The sequence below is a fragment of the Lissotriton vulgaris genome, chromosome 3_2 (assembly GCF_964263255.1).
Source record: "Lissotriton vulgaris chromosome 3_2, aLisVul1.2, whole genome shotgun sequence".
NCBI classification, from domain to species: Eukaryota; Metazoa; Chordata; class Amphibia; order Caudata; family Salamandridae; genus Lissotriton; species Lissotriton vulgaris.
This window is the reverse complement of record NC_141690.1, coordinates 25,321,631-25,337,372: the sequence shown is the minus strand read 5'-3', so window position 1 is coordinate 25,337,372 and position 15,742 is coordinate 25,321,631. Positions and strand designations below refer to the sequence as shown.

The window sequence follows — 15,742 nt, the reverse complement described above, 5'->3', positions numbered from 1 at the left end:
TATTTCACATGCTTTAATTAATCTTACATTCCTTATGAGTGTTTGCTTTTTCCAGAATGTTGTCACTTTTTTTTTTAGGCAGCATATTGCTCTTGTCTAGTGCGTAATTTGAAATGAGTCGCCTCTAGGTGTTAGTAGCGGGGCACAATTGGGTTGTAGTTGAAGGCAGTGCGAGTTTCTCTCAGTGGGGTAGTATGGTGTTCAGTGGAGAGAGGATGTGGCACTATGGTCAGAGCTGCCGAATTTGGAACTGGGGAGACAGGTTCAGCCTTCATGACCAGTCCACCAGACCAATCTCCCTGAGGTAGCACATTTCCATGCTAGACCTTGCAAGGACCCACACGACCTTAGAAGCCCTGGTGTCTTAGCACCAGCAGGTAAACCCTATCAGTGGCAAGTGTGTGTCAACCTTGGAGGCCTATCTACCACAATCCCTATTGAAGCCCACCGCAAGTCTTTTGGGGAGGCCTACGAAGCAGCACACCCTAGAGCAACAGTGACTCTGTCATTGAGGTCACAGGACCCTTGAGCAGGGAGGCTCTAGGGCGGTGCTAACGGTGAGATCGCATTGAGCGCTGACTTTGGTTCATGTTTGCGAATATATTATCTTTCTAAAAGCACTTGCTGCCTCCTTCCTGGTTTCCAGGAATTTTCGGCAACAACAAAAATGTCATGAAACTCCGGTGATCAATAATATACATCTTGTGAGACCTGCACCTAGCTTTTCCATCTAATGAGACAAATGTCATCCATTTAACAGTTTTAAAATATATGGACTTATTTCATTTGTATATTTATTTTTTTGTCCATGTTACTGATATCCATGTTAGGTCTCTTCAGGGATGCCAAATAAGATCAATAGTTCTGCGATGTCACTTTCTATGATGTCACTTCTTGTGATGTTACCAAGGGCGGCTCCTTCACTAGGGCAGAGGAGCGACGCCCCACTACTTTCTCGCAAAAGCAGAAACGCAAAATGCTAAAATGTTCATTTTATGTTTCTGCTTCTAGCACTGCGAGAAAGCAGAAGTGTTTCGTTGGGGGCGGGCGGGTCTGTTTTAGGGCAGGAGAGGATTGCCTTGCCAACTGCTAAGGGCACTGACTGTTCGGCCAATCCAGTCATGCGCACTCTGGCCTTCCTCTATGTAGGCTGCAATGCAGCCTACATGGGGAAAATGGCCTCCCCATAGGCGCCTGGCTGGTCGGCCTCCTGGTCAATCACAACGCTGCCATTGCAGCATTATGATTGGCTTAGGGGAGGGGAGGGAGGCTGCCTGCTTCTTGTTCTCCACCCCCCCCTTCCGAACTCCCGCGAGATCCTCCACCCGCGAGTCATGCCGGCTGCGACTGGAAGATATATGCAAATTAGAGGGGCCTCACATCTTCTCTTTCGCCCGGGGCCCCAGGAGTTCTAGGACCGGCCCTGTGTCTGCTACTGTATGTATTGGAGGCCACGAGGATAAGACAAAGAAGGTGTGATGGCTGGGATAGTTGGCGCACTCTACCACATAAGTCGAATAAAGTCTGAAAGTCTTATTCATTCCGGATCCAAGTATTTTCTGGTGCTCGGGAGAAGAACAAGTCATCCATTCTTCCTCAACTGGAGAGGTCCAGGAATCAACAACAACGTTTTCCAAGCACACAGGAATTAAAATTGAGCTCGTGGTTTCAATGGTTCTTTTATTTTCTTGTTGTGTACCTCCCTTGCCAACACGTGTTTCGTCTCAGGCTGTTCCTGTTACAGCAGACTTCATCAGGGCTCTTCATTCAGTCTATATACCTATTCCTGAGTTGTACAGGTGGGGCATTTGCCAAAAATATTCGATTGATCATCTTATATCGTCCCAATTCTTTACATGGGGTTATAGTCTGACATTGTGGGTAGTAGATTTAGTCACTCGTTCCTAAGGTGCATTACTCAGTAGCAGAGTACCCGATTGCTATTAAGAAGTGCCTCTACACTCATTTTAAAGTGCTGCATCCTTGCTGAGAAGTGTGCCCTGCTCCCTCTCGAAGTAACTCCGTGCCTGCACAGGCAAAGCCCTGGCCGCAGTGTGAAATTGGGAAAAGATTGTGTTCTTTTATTTGGAATATGAACCTTCTTTCCCTTTTTGCGTAATAAAAGCACCACGCAGGGGTCTGGAGCAGCGTCATTATCGGGGCCCCTTCTAGGCTTGTGTAAGTTACACCACGGAGATCTGGGGGAGACGGGGGGGGGGGGGGGGGAGGCAACCCTGGAGACGGGGGGCAGCCCTGCAGACGTGAGCTGGCCTGGAGACACGCCTGGAGACGGGGGGGGGGGGGGCAGCCCTGGAGACGGGGGGCAGCCCTGCAGACGGGGAGCTGGCCTGGAGACACGCCTGGAGACGGGCGGGGGAGCAGGCCTGGAGACGGGGAGCGGGCCTAAAGACGGGGAGTTGGGGGGGGGGGGGCTGGCCTTGAGAAGGGGAGCAGGCCTGGAACAGGAGAACGGGAATGAAGTACCTAATAAGGCAATCAACCGTTGCTATTTGTTTGTGTAGACTTTCCCCCCTTGTTTTATACATATACGGATATATATGTGTGCATTAATTTTTGAAAATACAATACGGAAGAACAGGGAACATTTTTTTAATTAAAATGCACGCCACCATGTTACTGGTAAAACATGCTTTCTGTGAGCATAAGAGATAGGAATTCTTTAAAATGTACAAGGTCAATTGATTTTTTGCAAGAATGTTTTCTACAAACCATTCTTATCAGCTTGACCTGATCCTTTTTCAACACTCTAAATAGTCTAAGTAGCTATCTTTCTGACCTGCAGTCATAATAACCCACTGCAGGTCTCCATGGGAGTTGTACGAACACGGATATGAATGTCAATTTGACCAAAGCAGTGTACTGGTAGGCAGAGGATAAGTCGTGTTTTCATATTTATAGAGCCGTGCTATCCGTAAATGGCGCAACAGTGACCCCTGCTGGATTTTAAGCCAAATAATATCTAAAGAATGTAGCATTCAGATTCATTGCTCTGTTTCTCATTTACAATCACTTCATGGGAGTAACTGAAGAAATGTACTGTCAATAACGTATTTGCAGTAAGTCGTACAAAGTGCCTGATCAAATATCTCGTAAATAAAGAACATTGCTTACCTGGCTTTCAGAAAAGTCCTGACTTAACATTTTCGGTGAACACAATATTGATTGCTCTCGGATATTAAAATATTAAAAGTCGCTTGAAAACACATGATTGGAAGTCCTTGCTCTTGGAACTGCGGCAGAACAGAAACCATACAGCCCAGCACTTAAAAAAATATTAACAGGAGGCACTTGTCAAATCTATGCCGAATATGTGAAGTTTCTCTTTTCTTTGTGTCATACTAATAAAAGTGGTGAGAATATACAGTGGTGATCTCGGTGCTAAAAAAAAAGAGAATATACAGTGAAAAAGGCGACGTCACGACTGAGCTAGAGAGGAAACCTTAAATCGCAAGGAAAGTAAGTGCTTGGCCTCTCATATACAGCAAGCGTGGTTTGGTTAAATTACTTCCGCTATATAAAAAAAAAGAAAAAGGTTTTCTGTTGTAAATGGTAGTACTGAAAAGAAGCAGCACCCGCACCACTGCAGGAGTGAGAGGATTTTACATATGACGCGGTTAAGAAAGCTACCAATCACCGAGGCCACAGAATGAAGATACAGGTGTACAGAAAAGATGTCGCTTGGAAGTTGTTTTCTAAGCAATACATCGAAGAGCCTTACAGATTCTCAAAGGAGGCAAAACGTGATGGCAATATGAAAGCCGCCAGAAAGACAGATTTCCGGTACAGTACATGCGATGAGGTGGTTACCTTATGTGATCTTGCAGGGCAGATGCTGGTTATGGCAACATTTATTTTCATTAATTCACAATATATACACAGGTCATGTGGCCGTCACCAACGCTAAAAATAAATAAGACAAATGGGGGAGCGAGGCGCAGCTCGTATTAGCGAAACGGCTGACCGTTTCATTTCATTTTATATATTGATTAAAAGCGTAGCTTAAAACCATTGAGGTAATTTACAGAGCGGTTGCACTGTGGGATTTCAATTCCTAAACACGCTTCAGAGGCTGGGGTCAGTCAGTTGTCAGCGGCCTTTAACCCAGTCAGGCTAATCTCTCGGGACAAATTCCATCTGATTAGAGCCGCGCGCATTCTGCAGCCCCTCCGAGGCGTCAGATTAAAGGGAGGCCCAGCAGCTGACGCACGTCCACACAAATATAACCCTCTGACTGACAGCTGCGCAGAGCCGATAAGGGGCACCGCGAAGGCAGATTAGAAGTGCAGGGACTGTGTAAAGTGTGCCCCGCGCGAGCGCTGTATTCTGTAAAACAAGCGTTGCATCTGTGGCGCGTTCACAGCTGTATTTCAGACTCTGCCCGAGCCAACGGCTACATAAACATACCCAGAAGGCAAAGAAAAGATTTGCGTGCAGTCTGAATTGCCTGCTTCATCGGATTGTAAATTGAGATGTTTCATCTGGAGGTCTCGGATGTTACAAGGAAGCTCCGAAAATCTGTCTAGGTGAAATACCGGATTTAAACAATGCGGGATCTCAGCCGAAACAGCAAATAGATCGTGTGCTAACCCACATATTAAACAAGCACTGGCAATGCCAATAGTTCTGCTTTAGGAATTAAAGTGCGTGCGAACCTATCAGTGTGTGTCACTGATAGGTTCGCACGCTCGGTAAGACATCATATCCAGGGGCGGCTTTTCTGCCCCAGGCCACGCCCAGGGAGGACGAGTGGTAGGTGCACTGCAAGCAGGGTTGGATTGGGATTGAAAATCGGCCCGGGCACGCAAAAATAAAATCGGCCCACATTTGCATACGCATTCCACAAATAACTGCTTTGGCGTAATCTTATCAAAAAAACTTTAGGAGGGGGGTAAAAAAAAATGCACACCTTAGTGTTTACACTGGTGAAACAAGTGAGGCCACTTCGGCTCAGGCCCCCTGCCCCCTCTCAGTATGTGCACACATTAATGGCCCGGCCAGCGAGACTAAGGGAGGGACACCTCTGCCTGTTGCTAAACGGAGGTAATGAGCACCCATCGCCTCTAGAAAGGCCACTCAGACACCCACTGGGCCGCTGGCTGTATTTTAACAATAGAGACCACGCCCAAATGGCCCCCAGACTGCTAAAAAAAGCAGCCCACAGCAGAACTCGGATGCCGACCCCTCGGGTATTGCCCGAATGCCCGCGTTACCAATCCAACGTTGACTGCAAGTGCGCATTTCGGTTTGGCCAGCAGTTTTAGGATGGCCAAACTGACATGCACACTTACATTTCTTCAACCCAGTTGTCTTGCACAGCCAGGTGGAAGAATTGGATGGGAGAAAAGGCACAAGGCTCCCTGCCCCTAACTAAGAGGCATTTCAGCCTGCTCAGACCAATCCCAGCGCTTCTCTCTTGCATGAGAGGAGGATCTGGATTGGGTGAGCAGGAAAGCAGCAGAGCACTGAGGTGGCTGGAGCAGAGAAGCATCGAGGAGGCGTTTTGGAGCAGCACGTAAGTTCTTTTTAAAATTATTATTCCCCCCCCCCCCCATTTCACCTTACACCCTTTCTAACCCCACCCACGCTTCCCCACCATGGTTTAGTGGCAACAATAACCACTGATAATATCTGCACTCTGTTGATTATCTTTTCACTCATGCATTGATGCATTCACCCACTGGCTGATTCTCGCATTCACCCTCTGACACATCCAAAATAAAGCACACTAATTCAAAAACACAAATCAGCCTCAGACACAGAGTACAACAAATTAAAAAGGTGTACAAAATTACAGTTTGCTAATAAAAAATACTTCCTGTCCTAAGACAGACTAACACAGATTCTCACGGAGCAAACCTTCTATATCCAAGGTTTGTCACACTGGGTGCCCAACACCAAAACTATGAAGTTAGGCAGGGGAGGGTCAGGGTGGGGGGTTGTAAAATGTGGCATAGTCACTATTAGAGGTAAGTACTGAAAAAAACAAAAACGAATTTCGTTGCCCACGCTGCATCACATTTGACGATGCAGCGTGGGCAACGAAATTCGTTTTATTTATTTATTTCAGTACTTACCTCTAATGGTCCATATCCCATATTTTACAACCCCCCAACCTGACCCTCCCCTGCCTGACGTCACCGCCCCAGTATAACGCCTGGCACGGCCGTGCCTGAAAACTATTGCCTACTACTGTCATCTGGGAGATTATATATAACAAAATACACATTTGCAGGCTTCAATATAAAATAATAACAAACCACACATTAATTCCTATTGATTTTAACATATGTTTTCACAATAAATATGCAGGGCCTGGTGCCTTTGTCGTAACATTTCATAAGAAAAATATCAAACCTATAGCCGTGATCATTGACTTGCCACCATAACCAACTCAGTCCTGTTGTATCAAGCATAAACTTTTTCACAAGCCAAAAAGTCCAGCTTAAGTAGAATTTTTAATGGAAGTACCCACATTCAGCCAAATCAAACCCTGTATTCAGGGGATCTAATTCATGGGTGGAGTCTCAGTCCTCTCTCTCAGTAGAACTCTGAAAGCTCTTTTTTTGTTGATCATGTAAGGTAGGGCGAAATTTGAACTGTTAAAACCAGACTTAAAAGTACATACCCCTTCACTCTCAAACACAAAACTTCATTCTGAAGTCTAAAGTTAATGACTGCTCCCCTCTCACGTGTTCTGCTGCCAGAAAAAAACAATGTAAATTATCCAGTCAGTTAGATTTGACACTTTCATGGCACTACAATGTCTTAAGTGGGTCTGTTAGAAATTGGGCGGTTGGTTGAGTGGGGTGTTACCCCTGCTCAAGCAACAGCTACAATCCCTGTCAAGGTGAACCACTAAAGTCACTAAGTTAACCTGTGCTTAACCCTGGTAGCCTGCCACAAAAGCAAATAGACTTAAATTAGAGTAAATGTGTAAAGTATTTATGCATTACACAAAAGTAATAAAGTGAAAACACAACACAAGAAAAATCCCACCCACACCAATTTAGAAAAATAGAATACATTTTTATACATTTGACACCAAAATGATATAAACCCAATCAGTAGAACCGGAGTTATGAATTTTACAATTTTAAGGTGAAAACTAGTGCAGAGAAAACCAAAGCACAAACCGCGGTCATAAGGTCAAGCGAGACTGGGTCAAAACAAAATAAATATGGCCGGCCAAAATGGAGCGCCCAGTTGGCACTTACCTTTAGACTTAAAAGAAATTCCAGTAAAAAGTTGCCTGTGAAGGTGCTGTTCAGCAGGGCAAGGCTGCAAACTATGTCCACAGACGAGGCCTTGTCTTTGAGGAACCTCTGGATAAAGTCACTGTGAAGATTTCTACATTCAGACTTAGTCCCTAATTTATAAGTCGAATATCTCTATGGGAAGAAGCTGTAGCCTATAGCCGTGAGAGTTTCACAAGATCGGACACCCTTTTGCTCAAGGACAGCTGAACAGTATTTGCTGCTGCAAAGTTAGTCTGAGTGGCAATGCACCTTGGGTGAAAAGATCAGTAGGCTGGTGCCAGTCTCCCTTCGATTCTCTGAGCAGTTTTTAGCCAAACATTTTTAAAGTCCCAAGTTTTGGATTTTAGAAATCTAGGGACATTTAGCACCACCACAAATCAATCAATCAATCAGGGGAATTGTAAGCGCACTATTCACCCATGAGAGTCTCAAGGTTCTTGGGGGGTGGTAAGAAAGCACTGTTCAGTCGAAGAGCCAGGTCTTGAGTATCTTCCTTAAGGCGTTCAAGGAGGGGGCGCATCTGATGTCGATCAGGAGCTGCAATGTAGGAGAAGGCTCTTACTCCTGTTCTGGCTTGGTGGGTGTGTGGTGTCTCGGCGAGGGCAAGGATGGTGGATCTGACGTTTCTTTTGGGTACTTGGAAGGAGATTCTCTTGTTGAGGTATTGGGGTCCGGTGTTGTGGAGGCCTTTGTAGTTAGGTATGGGTGAGTATCTTGAAAGTGACTCTTTTCTCGGCTGGAGCCAGTGAAGGTTTCGTGAATGTTTGGTGATGCAGAGGACAAGTCTGGCTGTGGTGTTTTGTATTATCTGGAGCTTGAGGAGTAGAGGTTTGTTGATCCAGGCGTAGAGGGCTTTTCCATAGTCCAGTCTGCTGGTTATGAGTGCATGGGTGACGAATTTCCTTGACTCAGGGGGATAAATTTGAAGGTCTTTCTGAGGATGCGGAGTGTGTTGAAGCAGATGGAGGCAACAGCGTTCACCTGTCTGTTCATGGAGAGGGCAGAGTCGAGTGCGATGCCAAGGGTTCAGGCATAATCTGTGGGGGCCGGGGGGCTGACAAGGGCGGTGGGCCACCCTGTGTTGTCCCATGCTGACGGGGAGGTTCCGCGGATGAGGACTTCTGTCTCCTCTGAGATGAGCATCAGGCAGCTGTTGCTCATCCAGAATGCGACATCCTGCATTCCTTCTTGGAAGTGGAGTCTGGTGGTGGGATCCTTGGTGAGGGAAGGATGAGCTGGGTGTCTTCGGCATAGGATACTATGCTGAGGCCGTGCAGTTTGACAATGGCGATGAGGGGGGCCATGTAGATGTTGAAGAGGGTTGGACTGAGCGAAGATCCCTGGGGTACTCCACAGTAGATTTCCGTGGGTACAGAGGAAGGGTGACAGTCTTATTCTTTGGGTTCTGCAGGTGAGAAATGACCAAATCCACTCAAGGGCGGTTTCTTATATGCTGGAGTTGTGGAGTCTGGTGGCGAGTGTGTGGTGGGAGACGGTGTTGAAAGCTGCTGAAAGGTTGTGTTGTGTAGTATCAGGGATGCAGTATGTCCTTGGTTGTGGAGGGTGTGGATGTTGACTGTGGTGGCAAGTAGGGTGGTCTCGGTGCTGTGGTTGCTACGGAATCTGGATTGGGAGGGGTCGAGGATGAAGTTGTCTTCGGTGAACCTTGTTAGTTGTGCGTAGACGATCTTCTCAGCTACTTCTCCCGCGAAGGGGAGGAGGGAGATGGGCCAGTGTTTATTGAGGTCTTGGAATAGAGGGGTACCACTTGGGGGGTCAGGACTCAGCCTTTCTGTCCCTGAGGCGCTGATCAGGGGGCCAGCCAACTAGCCCTTGGAGTCACCCTGGTAGTTCTGGGTTCGGCAGTGGAACAGGGTTCAAGCAGCAAGGGAGGCCTCTTAGTGTTCAGGCAGCAGAGCAGTCCTTCCAAGTGCATACAAGCAGTTCTTTGAAATACACAGCAGGCCACAGGAGTAGGCAGTCCCCTGAGAGCCCTTCTGCAGGTCCAGAAGGTGAACAGAAGAGTAGATCTGATGGTCCTACATTTATACCTGGTGCCTTCTTTGAAGTAGAAGTTTATAGAGAATTCCCTTGGAAGTGCTTGAAGTATCCAACCTCAACTGCCCTGGCTCACAGCTGGCTGCATGAACAATACTGTGGTGACAAGTCCTTTGTGTGAAGGCAGGGAAGAGCCTATTCAGTTGCAAGTTGGGCTGTGGCCAGATCCATTACCACCATCCAGCCACTGATGGCCCATCCAGGCACTTCTAATCCCTTTATTTTTTGGCTGTCTGGGAAGAATAAATAGTCAAACTGCTAACAACACTTTGTGTCGGCTTCTCCATATGGTTAGATGAGCATAGCCCTAGTGCAGCAAGTGAAAAATAAAATGTAACAAAGTTACTTCAGTAACATTAATTTTTTTCCTCTGCCAGTCCAAGCTGATTGTGGGGCCATTGCTGCAAATTTGGCAGCAGGGAGGAGTGGTGGCTGGCTACAGCAGTTGAAAGTGCTGTCTTATGACGGTCGGCCAGCCTGGCAAGCACACTTTAAACCTCTCCATCCCGAGCTGTTTTAGACAGCCAAGTAGAGTGAAGGCAAAGTCACCCAGTGCCTGAAAGAGCACTTAGCCAGCCTGTTATAACCAATCCTGGCGCTTCTCTCATGCTGGTTAACAGCATGAGAGCAGCATCTGGATTGGTTAGGGGAGTTGGCTCTAGGGCCCCGATGACTGGAAAGGAACACCAGGACTGGAGGATGTGGAGGCAATGGGTAAGTAAATTGAGAATGCCCTTCAGGCATTGCAGCACCGACTAGACATAGAGCAAAAGCCTACTGATGAAGCATGATTCCCATCTAGGTGTATGAGGGCATTTGTTACTAGAATGCCACACTCCCTGCAGACTCTGTGGAACCAGACTGACCTGAGTAGACAAACATTTCCTATTAGGGATACCATACTCTTCTGACCTTGATTAGTTACTTGGAGCATGTATGCTGGACATTTATGTGCTCCGAGTCCCTCCCCATTGATGCATGCAACACCTGTTTGATCCACTGATATTCACTGTGAGAAACTTGTTCTGTCTTTAGCCTCAACTCCAGAGCTCTCAGTCATGGCTTTTTATCAACACTTTTAATAATGAGCCACAATTGAGAGCTCTGGCACTGATCCAAAAGGTTTTGCCAGTATCTGTCAGTGCCAGTTTGCTCACCCCACCATTTAAAACTGTCACCAGCCCCCACTGACTTTACTCGGTACTGTGAACCAGGAACAGGCTGTAGGCACTAGGGTCCCGATGTAGGTAATCCTCATTTACCGACTCTAAAATACAGAATTTTACCGATTCGGTATTCTAAATTCGGTAAACGAGATGTAGCAAAAAATTCAGTATTTTTCACTGAATCGGTAGGATTCGGTAATTACCGAATCGGTAAATTGACATTGATTACTATGGCCCTACAGAATTGTAAAGGGGAACAGGGTGTCACTTTGACACCCTGTTGCACCCCTGATTTTGGCTTGTGTGCCATGTGGCACACATACATGCCCTAAAGGCATGTATGTGTGTCACATGGCACAGGTGTACATGCACAGATGTGCATGTACACAGGTATTCGTTATTTACCACCAAATAGTATTTGGTGGTAAATAACGAATCAGTAATGGCCTGTGGCACTGTTTAAAGTGCCACCTACATCTGGATTTACCGATTCGGTAAATTTACCAATTCGGTATTTTACCGAATCGGTAAATTTACAGAATCAGTAAAATTAAGGCCACCTACATGTCAAAACTCAAATACCGGTCGGTAACGGCCGAAATCGGCCGTTACCGACCGGTATTTGCTGTCCTACATCTATCCCTAAGCAGTTAGGGGCATGAAAGTGCCAACTTTTGAAAACAGGACTTTTCAAACTTGGAACTTAAAGATGTTAAATTACAGTTTCTCAGACACCAAACATGACATCTTTACCGGTTCTCAACCAAATATTGGCACTTATTAAATGTAATTAGGCAACCCAAAGTTATCCTATTGTAGAGGTAGGCCTCATAGTAGTAAAAAACGAATTTAGGAGCTTTTCAATACCAAGAGCATGTAAAAGTTGTGAGTACGTGTCCAACCTTTTAATTACAGTGGCCCCAGCCTATGGGCTGCCTAGGACCTACCTTTAGGAGTGACTTATATTAAATAAAAGGGGAGTTTAAGGCTTGGCAAAGGCCAAATTCTTATATTGCCAAGTCGAATTGGCAGTTTAAAACTGCTCTCAGGCTGCAATGGTAGACCGTGGACATGTTTTTAAGGGCTACTTAAGTGGATGGTGCAACAAGTGCTGCAGGCCCACTAGTAGTCTTTAATTAAAGGCCCTGGGTTTATGGTGCACCACTTTACTTGGGACTTGTAAGTAAATTAAATATGCCAATCAGGTATAAGCCAACGTTACCATGTTTTAGGCAGTGAGCACAAGCAGTTTAACACTGGTTAGCAGTGGTAGAGTCTACAATGTTCTAGCGCCAACAAAAATAAGTTCCGAAAAATATGAGTGTGAAGGCAACACGTTTGGGGATGACACTGCAGAGAGGGTCAAGTCAGACAGTGCCCTTGAAAGTTCATTCTCAGGCAGCTGGATAAGTAAAATGATTACATCTATGTGGAGGGCAAGCACTTTTTTTGAGGAAGCACACACAAAACCTTCTCCTGACTACCAAAATGAGGGTGGAGCCAAAATCCCTCTTTTATTTTCTTAACGAGACAGCTATGCAGAAAGAGCTTTCTAGCCACAGTAGTGGAGCCCTGTAAACTTGTCAAGTTATGCTTCATGCTTTTATCTCGGTGCCCGAAAGCTTCCAAACAGACAATGCCAGGTTCAAAGAAGTAAAGCAAAACAGTTACCTGTTCATTTTTGCAGAGCATGACCGAGTTTTTATTGAGCGCGGCGTACAGCTTGCCTTTCAGCCCCTTCAGGTCGAGATAGCCGCTGCGGTCTGGGGCGACGGGCTGCGCATGCGCAGCGTTAGCGTGGTACTTGAGTGCATTCTGCAGGGTGCTGACCCAGTCATTCCGGTCACCTGAAAGACAGAGAAAGGACATCATTTAGCGCATTCATGTTACATTATTTTCTGCCTTATCTGAAAGATGGGGTGGAGGTTGAACAGCAGATGGGGGCCTTCTATTCTCTGGCCAGACCATTATTCAGCCCAGGTATTGAATGCTTTAAATACTGGAAATGTCAATTTGGTTTCTGAATCACGCTTCGGTCAGAATTTGAAACATTTTACACCCTCCTGCAAACATCTTCCAAATTCGCAATAGGGGCATTCACCAAATAGTAACACTCCTTATATATCACCCAATAAAAGGGGTATTACTTGTTATTTTATATTCAACTACTTGGTAATTTATTTATGAACATGGCTATCATTTTCTCATGCGGGTCTCTGAAATGTAATCACAGTTAGAAGCAAGTTGCTGGTAGTCTCGCTGTTGTTCAGGTGAGGGGCCTCACGGCGTAGTCTAGATCACGGAATGTGCGGTATTTCTCGAGGGGAGGGTAAGCGTCGAAGGCGAGGTGAAGTGTGGCAGTTTGTCGAAGGCCCTTATGTATACTTTGGAAAGTAAGTAAGTAAGTACATTTTATTTGCATAGTTATTTAAAACCTTTGCAATATAACCATTTAAAAATTACATCTACACACAAAACATTTCTCACTACTACCCTAAAATTGCAACTGCATAAATAAATATTACATATTCGGTTTCAGATTTCCTATTTAAAATCATAAAATTGATACTTTTTAGACGATCATTATTAAATTAGATTCAACTTAAATTTAATGTCCTCTAAGAGTTAAATGAAGGATCAAGGTTCAACATCTTCTTTTCCACCACCTTCATAAACTTCAACAGACTACAGTTCAACTGCGGGTCATTGGGTGCAAAGCAGGCAAGAACTGTGTGTCTTCGTGAGCGTATTCCTCGCTAGTTAAATTGGAATTTTAACAAATGTTTTCGTTCCTCCAGCAATTCTTCGCATGAACCCAACAGATGCGGCATATCCTCAGGCGCCATGCCCATAAGCGACAAAGAAGTCCCGCTTTATCCTTAAGCCAGTGTGGAAAATGACAGATACAGGGTAACAGACCCAATCTATACTTTAAAAACTTCAGCTTTGTAATTTTTGAGTATCCCAAGTCAAAATATCTCTGTTGGCCTTGTTCAGAGTATGAGTTTAAGGTTATCCATCCATGTGACCTTTTAGCAAGAGATGCCTTATCTTCAATCCATGAAAGATGTTTAATTGTTATCTTTACAAATTTTTTAACCGTTGTATGTTTAGTAGGGGGATTCCACAGCTGCTGCAAGCCTAGGTTTACTAGGCTGTTTTTCAGATACTTAGAGGATGGTGAGGCTGGGTTTCGCTCCAATTCCGACCATATGGCTTTCCTGACTTTGTCCCAAGCGGTTTTGTACGCCCCCTGTCTTGCAAGAAACTGTTTCTGGCCACCAAACTCTAGCCTAATTTAAGCCGGGGAGGTATGTTTTGGCAGGCTAAAAATAATCCTATATGCAGCTGTCACAGTTTTATCCAGTATCGCTGCATCTCTTCCTCTCTGTACTTCACTCCCGTAAGTAATTGTGGGCAGGAGCTTGGCTCGTATAACTTGTGACAGTGGCAGAAGAGATGGACTGGTAAGTTTGCTGTTGAGTTTTTTTAGTGAAATTGCTATAGCAATGCCTTTACCTCTGATGCTGGCTTTCTGAGTAGTAAACTGGCCGCCATTGTCAATTTTAACTCCTACATATTTTTACACTGTTGTATCTTCTATACGGATATCATTCCAAAACCAGCTGTAAGGATTTTTCCCTTTCTTGTTGATTGCCATTGTCTGAGTTTTCTCCAGATTTACCATCAATTGGTTTGCATCCAAAAAACTCTGTGTAGCATCCACAAGGTGTTGAAGCCCTATTTTTGTATAGCTAATTAGGACTATGTCATCCGCATAGAGTAGACTTGGCAGTATTAGTCCTCCTAATTTTGGTGCGTGAGAGTTGCAGCTGTTAAGGATCGGAATAAGGTCTCCTAAAAACAAGTTAAAAAGCGTGGGGGCCAGAACAGAACCCTGTTTGAGACCCTTATTGGTTGGAATACATCTTGAAAAGTGGGAACCATCGCCCAGCTTCACCTGGATCCATGTCTCAGTATGCAAATTAATCAGCAGGTCTAGCAGTGGCCCTGGTATCCCCCACCTCTTCAGTTTGGACCATAAAAGATTCCGATTAATATAGTCCAAAGCTGCCTTATAATCTATTAAGCACAAGTGAATTGGCATTTTAGTTGTTTTTGCTTTGTCAATTACCAGTCCAATGGTTAAAATGTTGGTTATTGTCCCAACCGATTTCGCAAAACCAGTCTGGTTAATCGGAATTACGGATTTTTCTGTGGCCCTGCCTGCAATTCCTCCAAGAGTACCCCATCAAAATACTTTGCCTCGTTACGCATAAGGGTGACCAATCTATAGTTTTGTGGTAGTGACTTGTCCCCTGATTTGAAAATTGGAGAAATTATAGAACCCTTCCAGGAACCAGGTAGTGTATTGAACTGTTTGATTTCCAAAAATAGTGGCTCGAGTGCTGCAGCCCATTTGTTTTCCTTCTGTTTGTAAAGAATGGGCGGTATTCCTTTGGAAAGTAGTGTTCACTTGGTTAGTATAAACTCTACCTAGGTTTTTGTGCAATATTTGCGACACATAGTGTTTTCTTCGCGGACCAGTCCGGACAGGCAGTGCGGAATTGGCAGTCGCTGGCAAAGAATGACTGCCCTGGTAAAAAATGGAAGGTTTTTATTATGGACGATTAGAATTTGACCTCCAGTGGGATGTTAGAAAAGCTGAACAGGTTTGAATCCCGGCATGCTCCATGTGAAATATCATGCATTTATTTCTTAAACCAGTACTTTCTATTCCATGGGAAGACATATTATATGCGTTTCCTGTGCTGTAAAACACGTTTGATCTACACACGCGGTTACAGCTTGATAATGGATAATGGTTAATATGTAAAGTACAGTTTTTATATTCATGAACAAGGGATTTTTCTGTGGCATAATGAATCACAGAGCAAGATGATAACGTAAGTGGCATGCGTCCGTGAGTGAAAGAGTGAACTAAAACCCCAAACTTGTACCCATTGAAATGTATCAGCACCATTTTCATTTGTACGGGCTAAGCCAACGTGTAGTTCTTCCTAGAAAAAGTTAACCTAAAATAGATTTCATGTAGCTGTTTTTGTTTTTGATGCATTTAGAGGCACCTTCATCTTTCAATGAAACCCCAGTGTGTTTTTTCTTACTCACAATCTCATAGTGCCATCCGAGCCTCAGACTTCTTTATCGTTCACCCTTGTAAATCATCTCATTCTTTTCTTCTCCTTGTCATCTTAATTAAGATGGCTGAGTAGTCGTGTT

The 15,742-nt window shown here is 44.9% G+C and overlaps 1 protein-coding gene across 1 annotated transcript in view; it reads right to left on the bottom strand.

Annotated features, from left to right (window-relative positions):
• The window catches only part of ARAP2 (ArfGAP with RhoGAP domain, ankyrin repeat and PH domain 2), a 1,270,949-nt gene that overhangs the window by 867,146 nt on the left and 388,061 nt on the right, over nucleotides 1–15,742 (bottom strand). Inside the window, exon 9 of the mRNA XM_086964430.1 lies at nucleotides 12,173–12,348. Coding sequence (XP_086820556.1) covers nucleotides 12,173–12,348 — 176 coding nt within the window. The remainder of the gene's footprint in view (nucleotides 1–12,172; nucleotides 12,349–15,742) is intronic.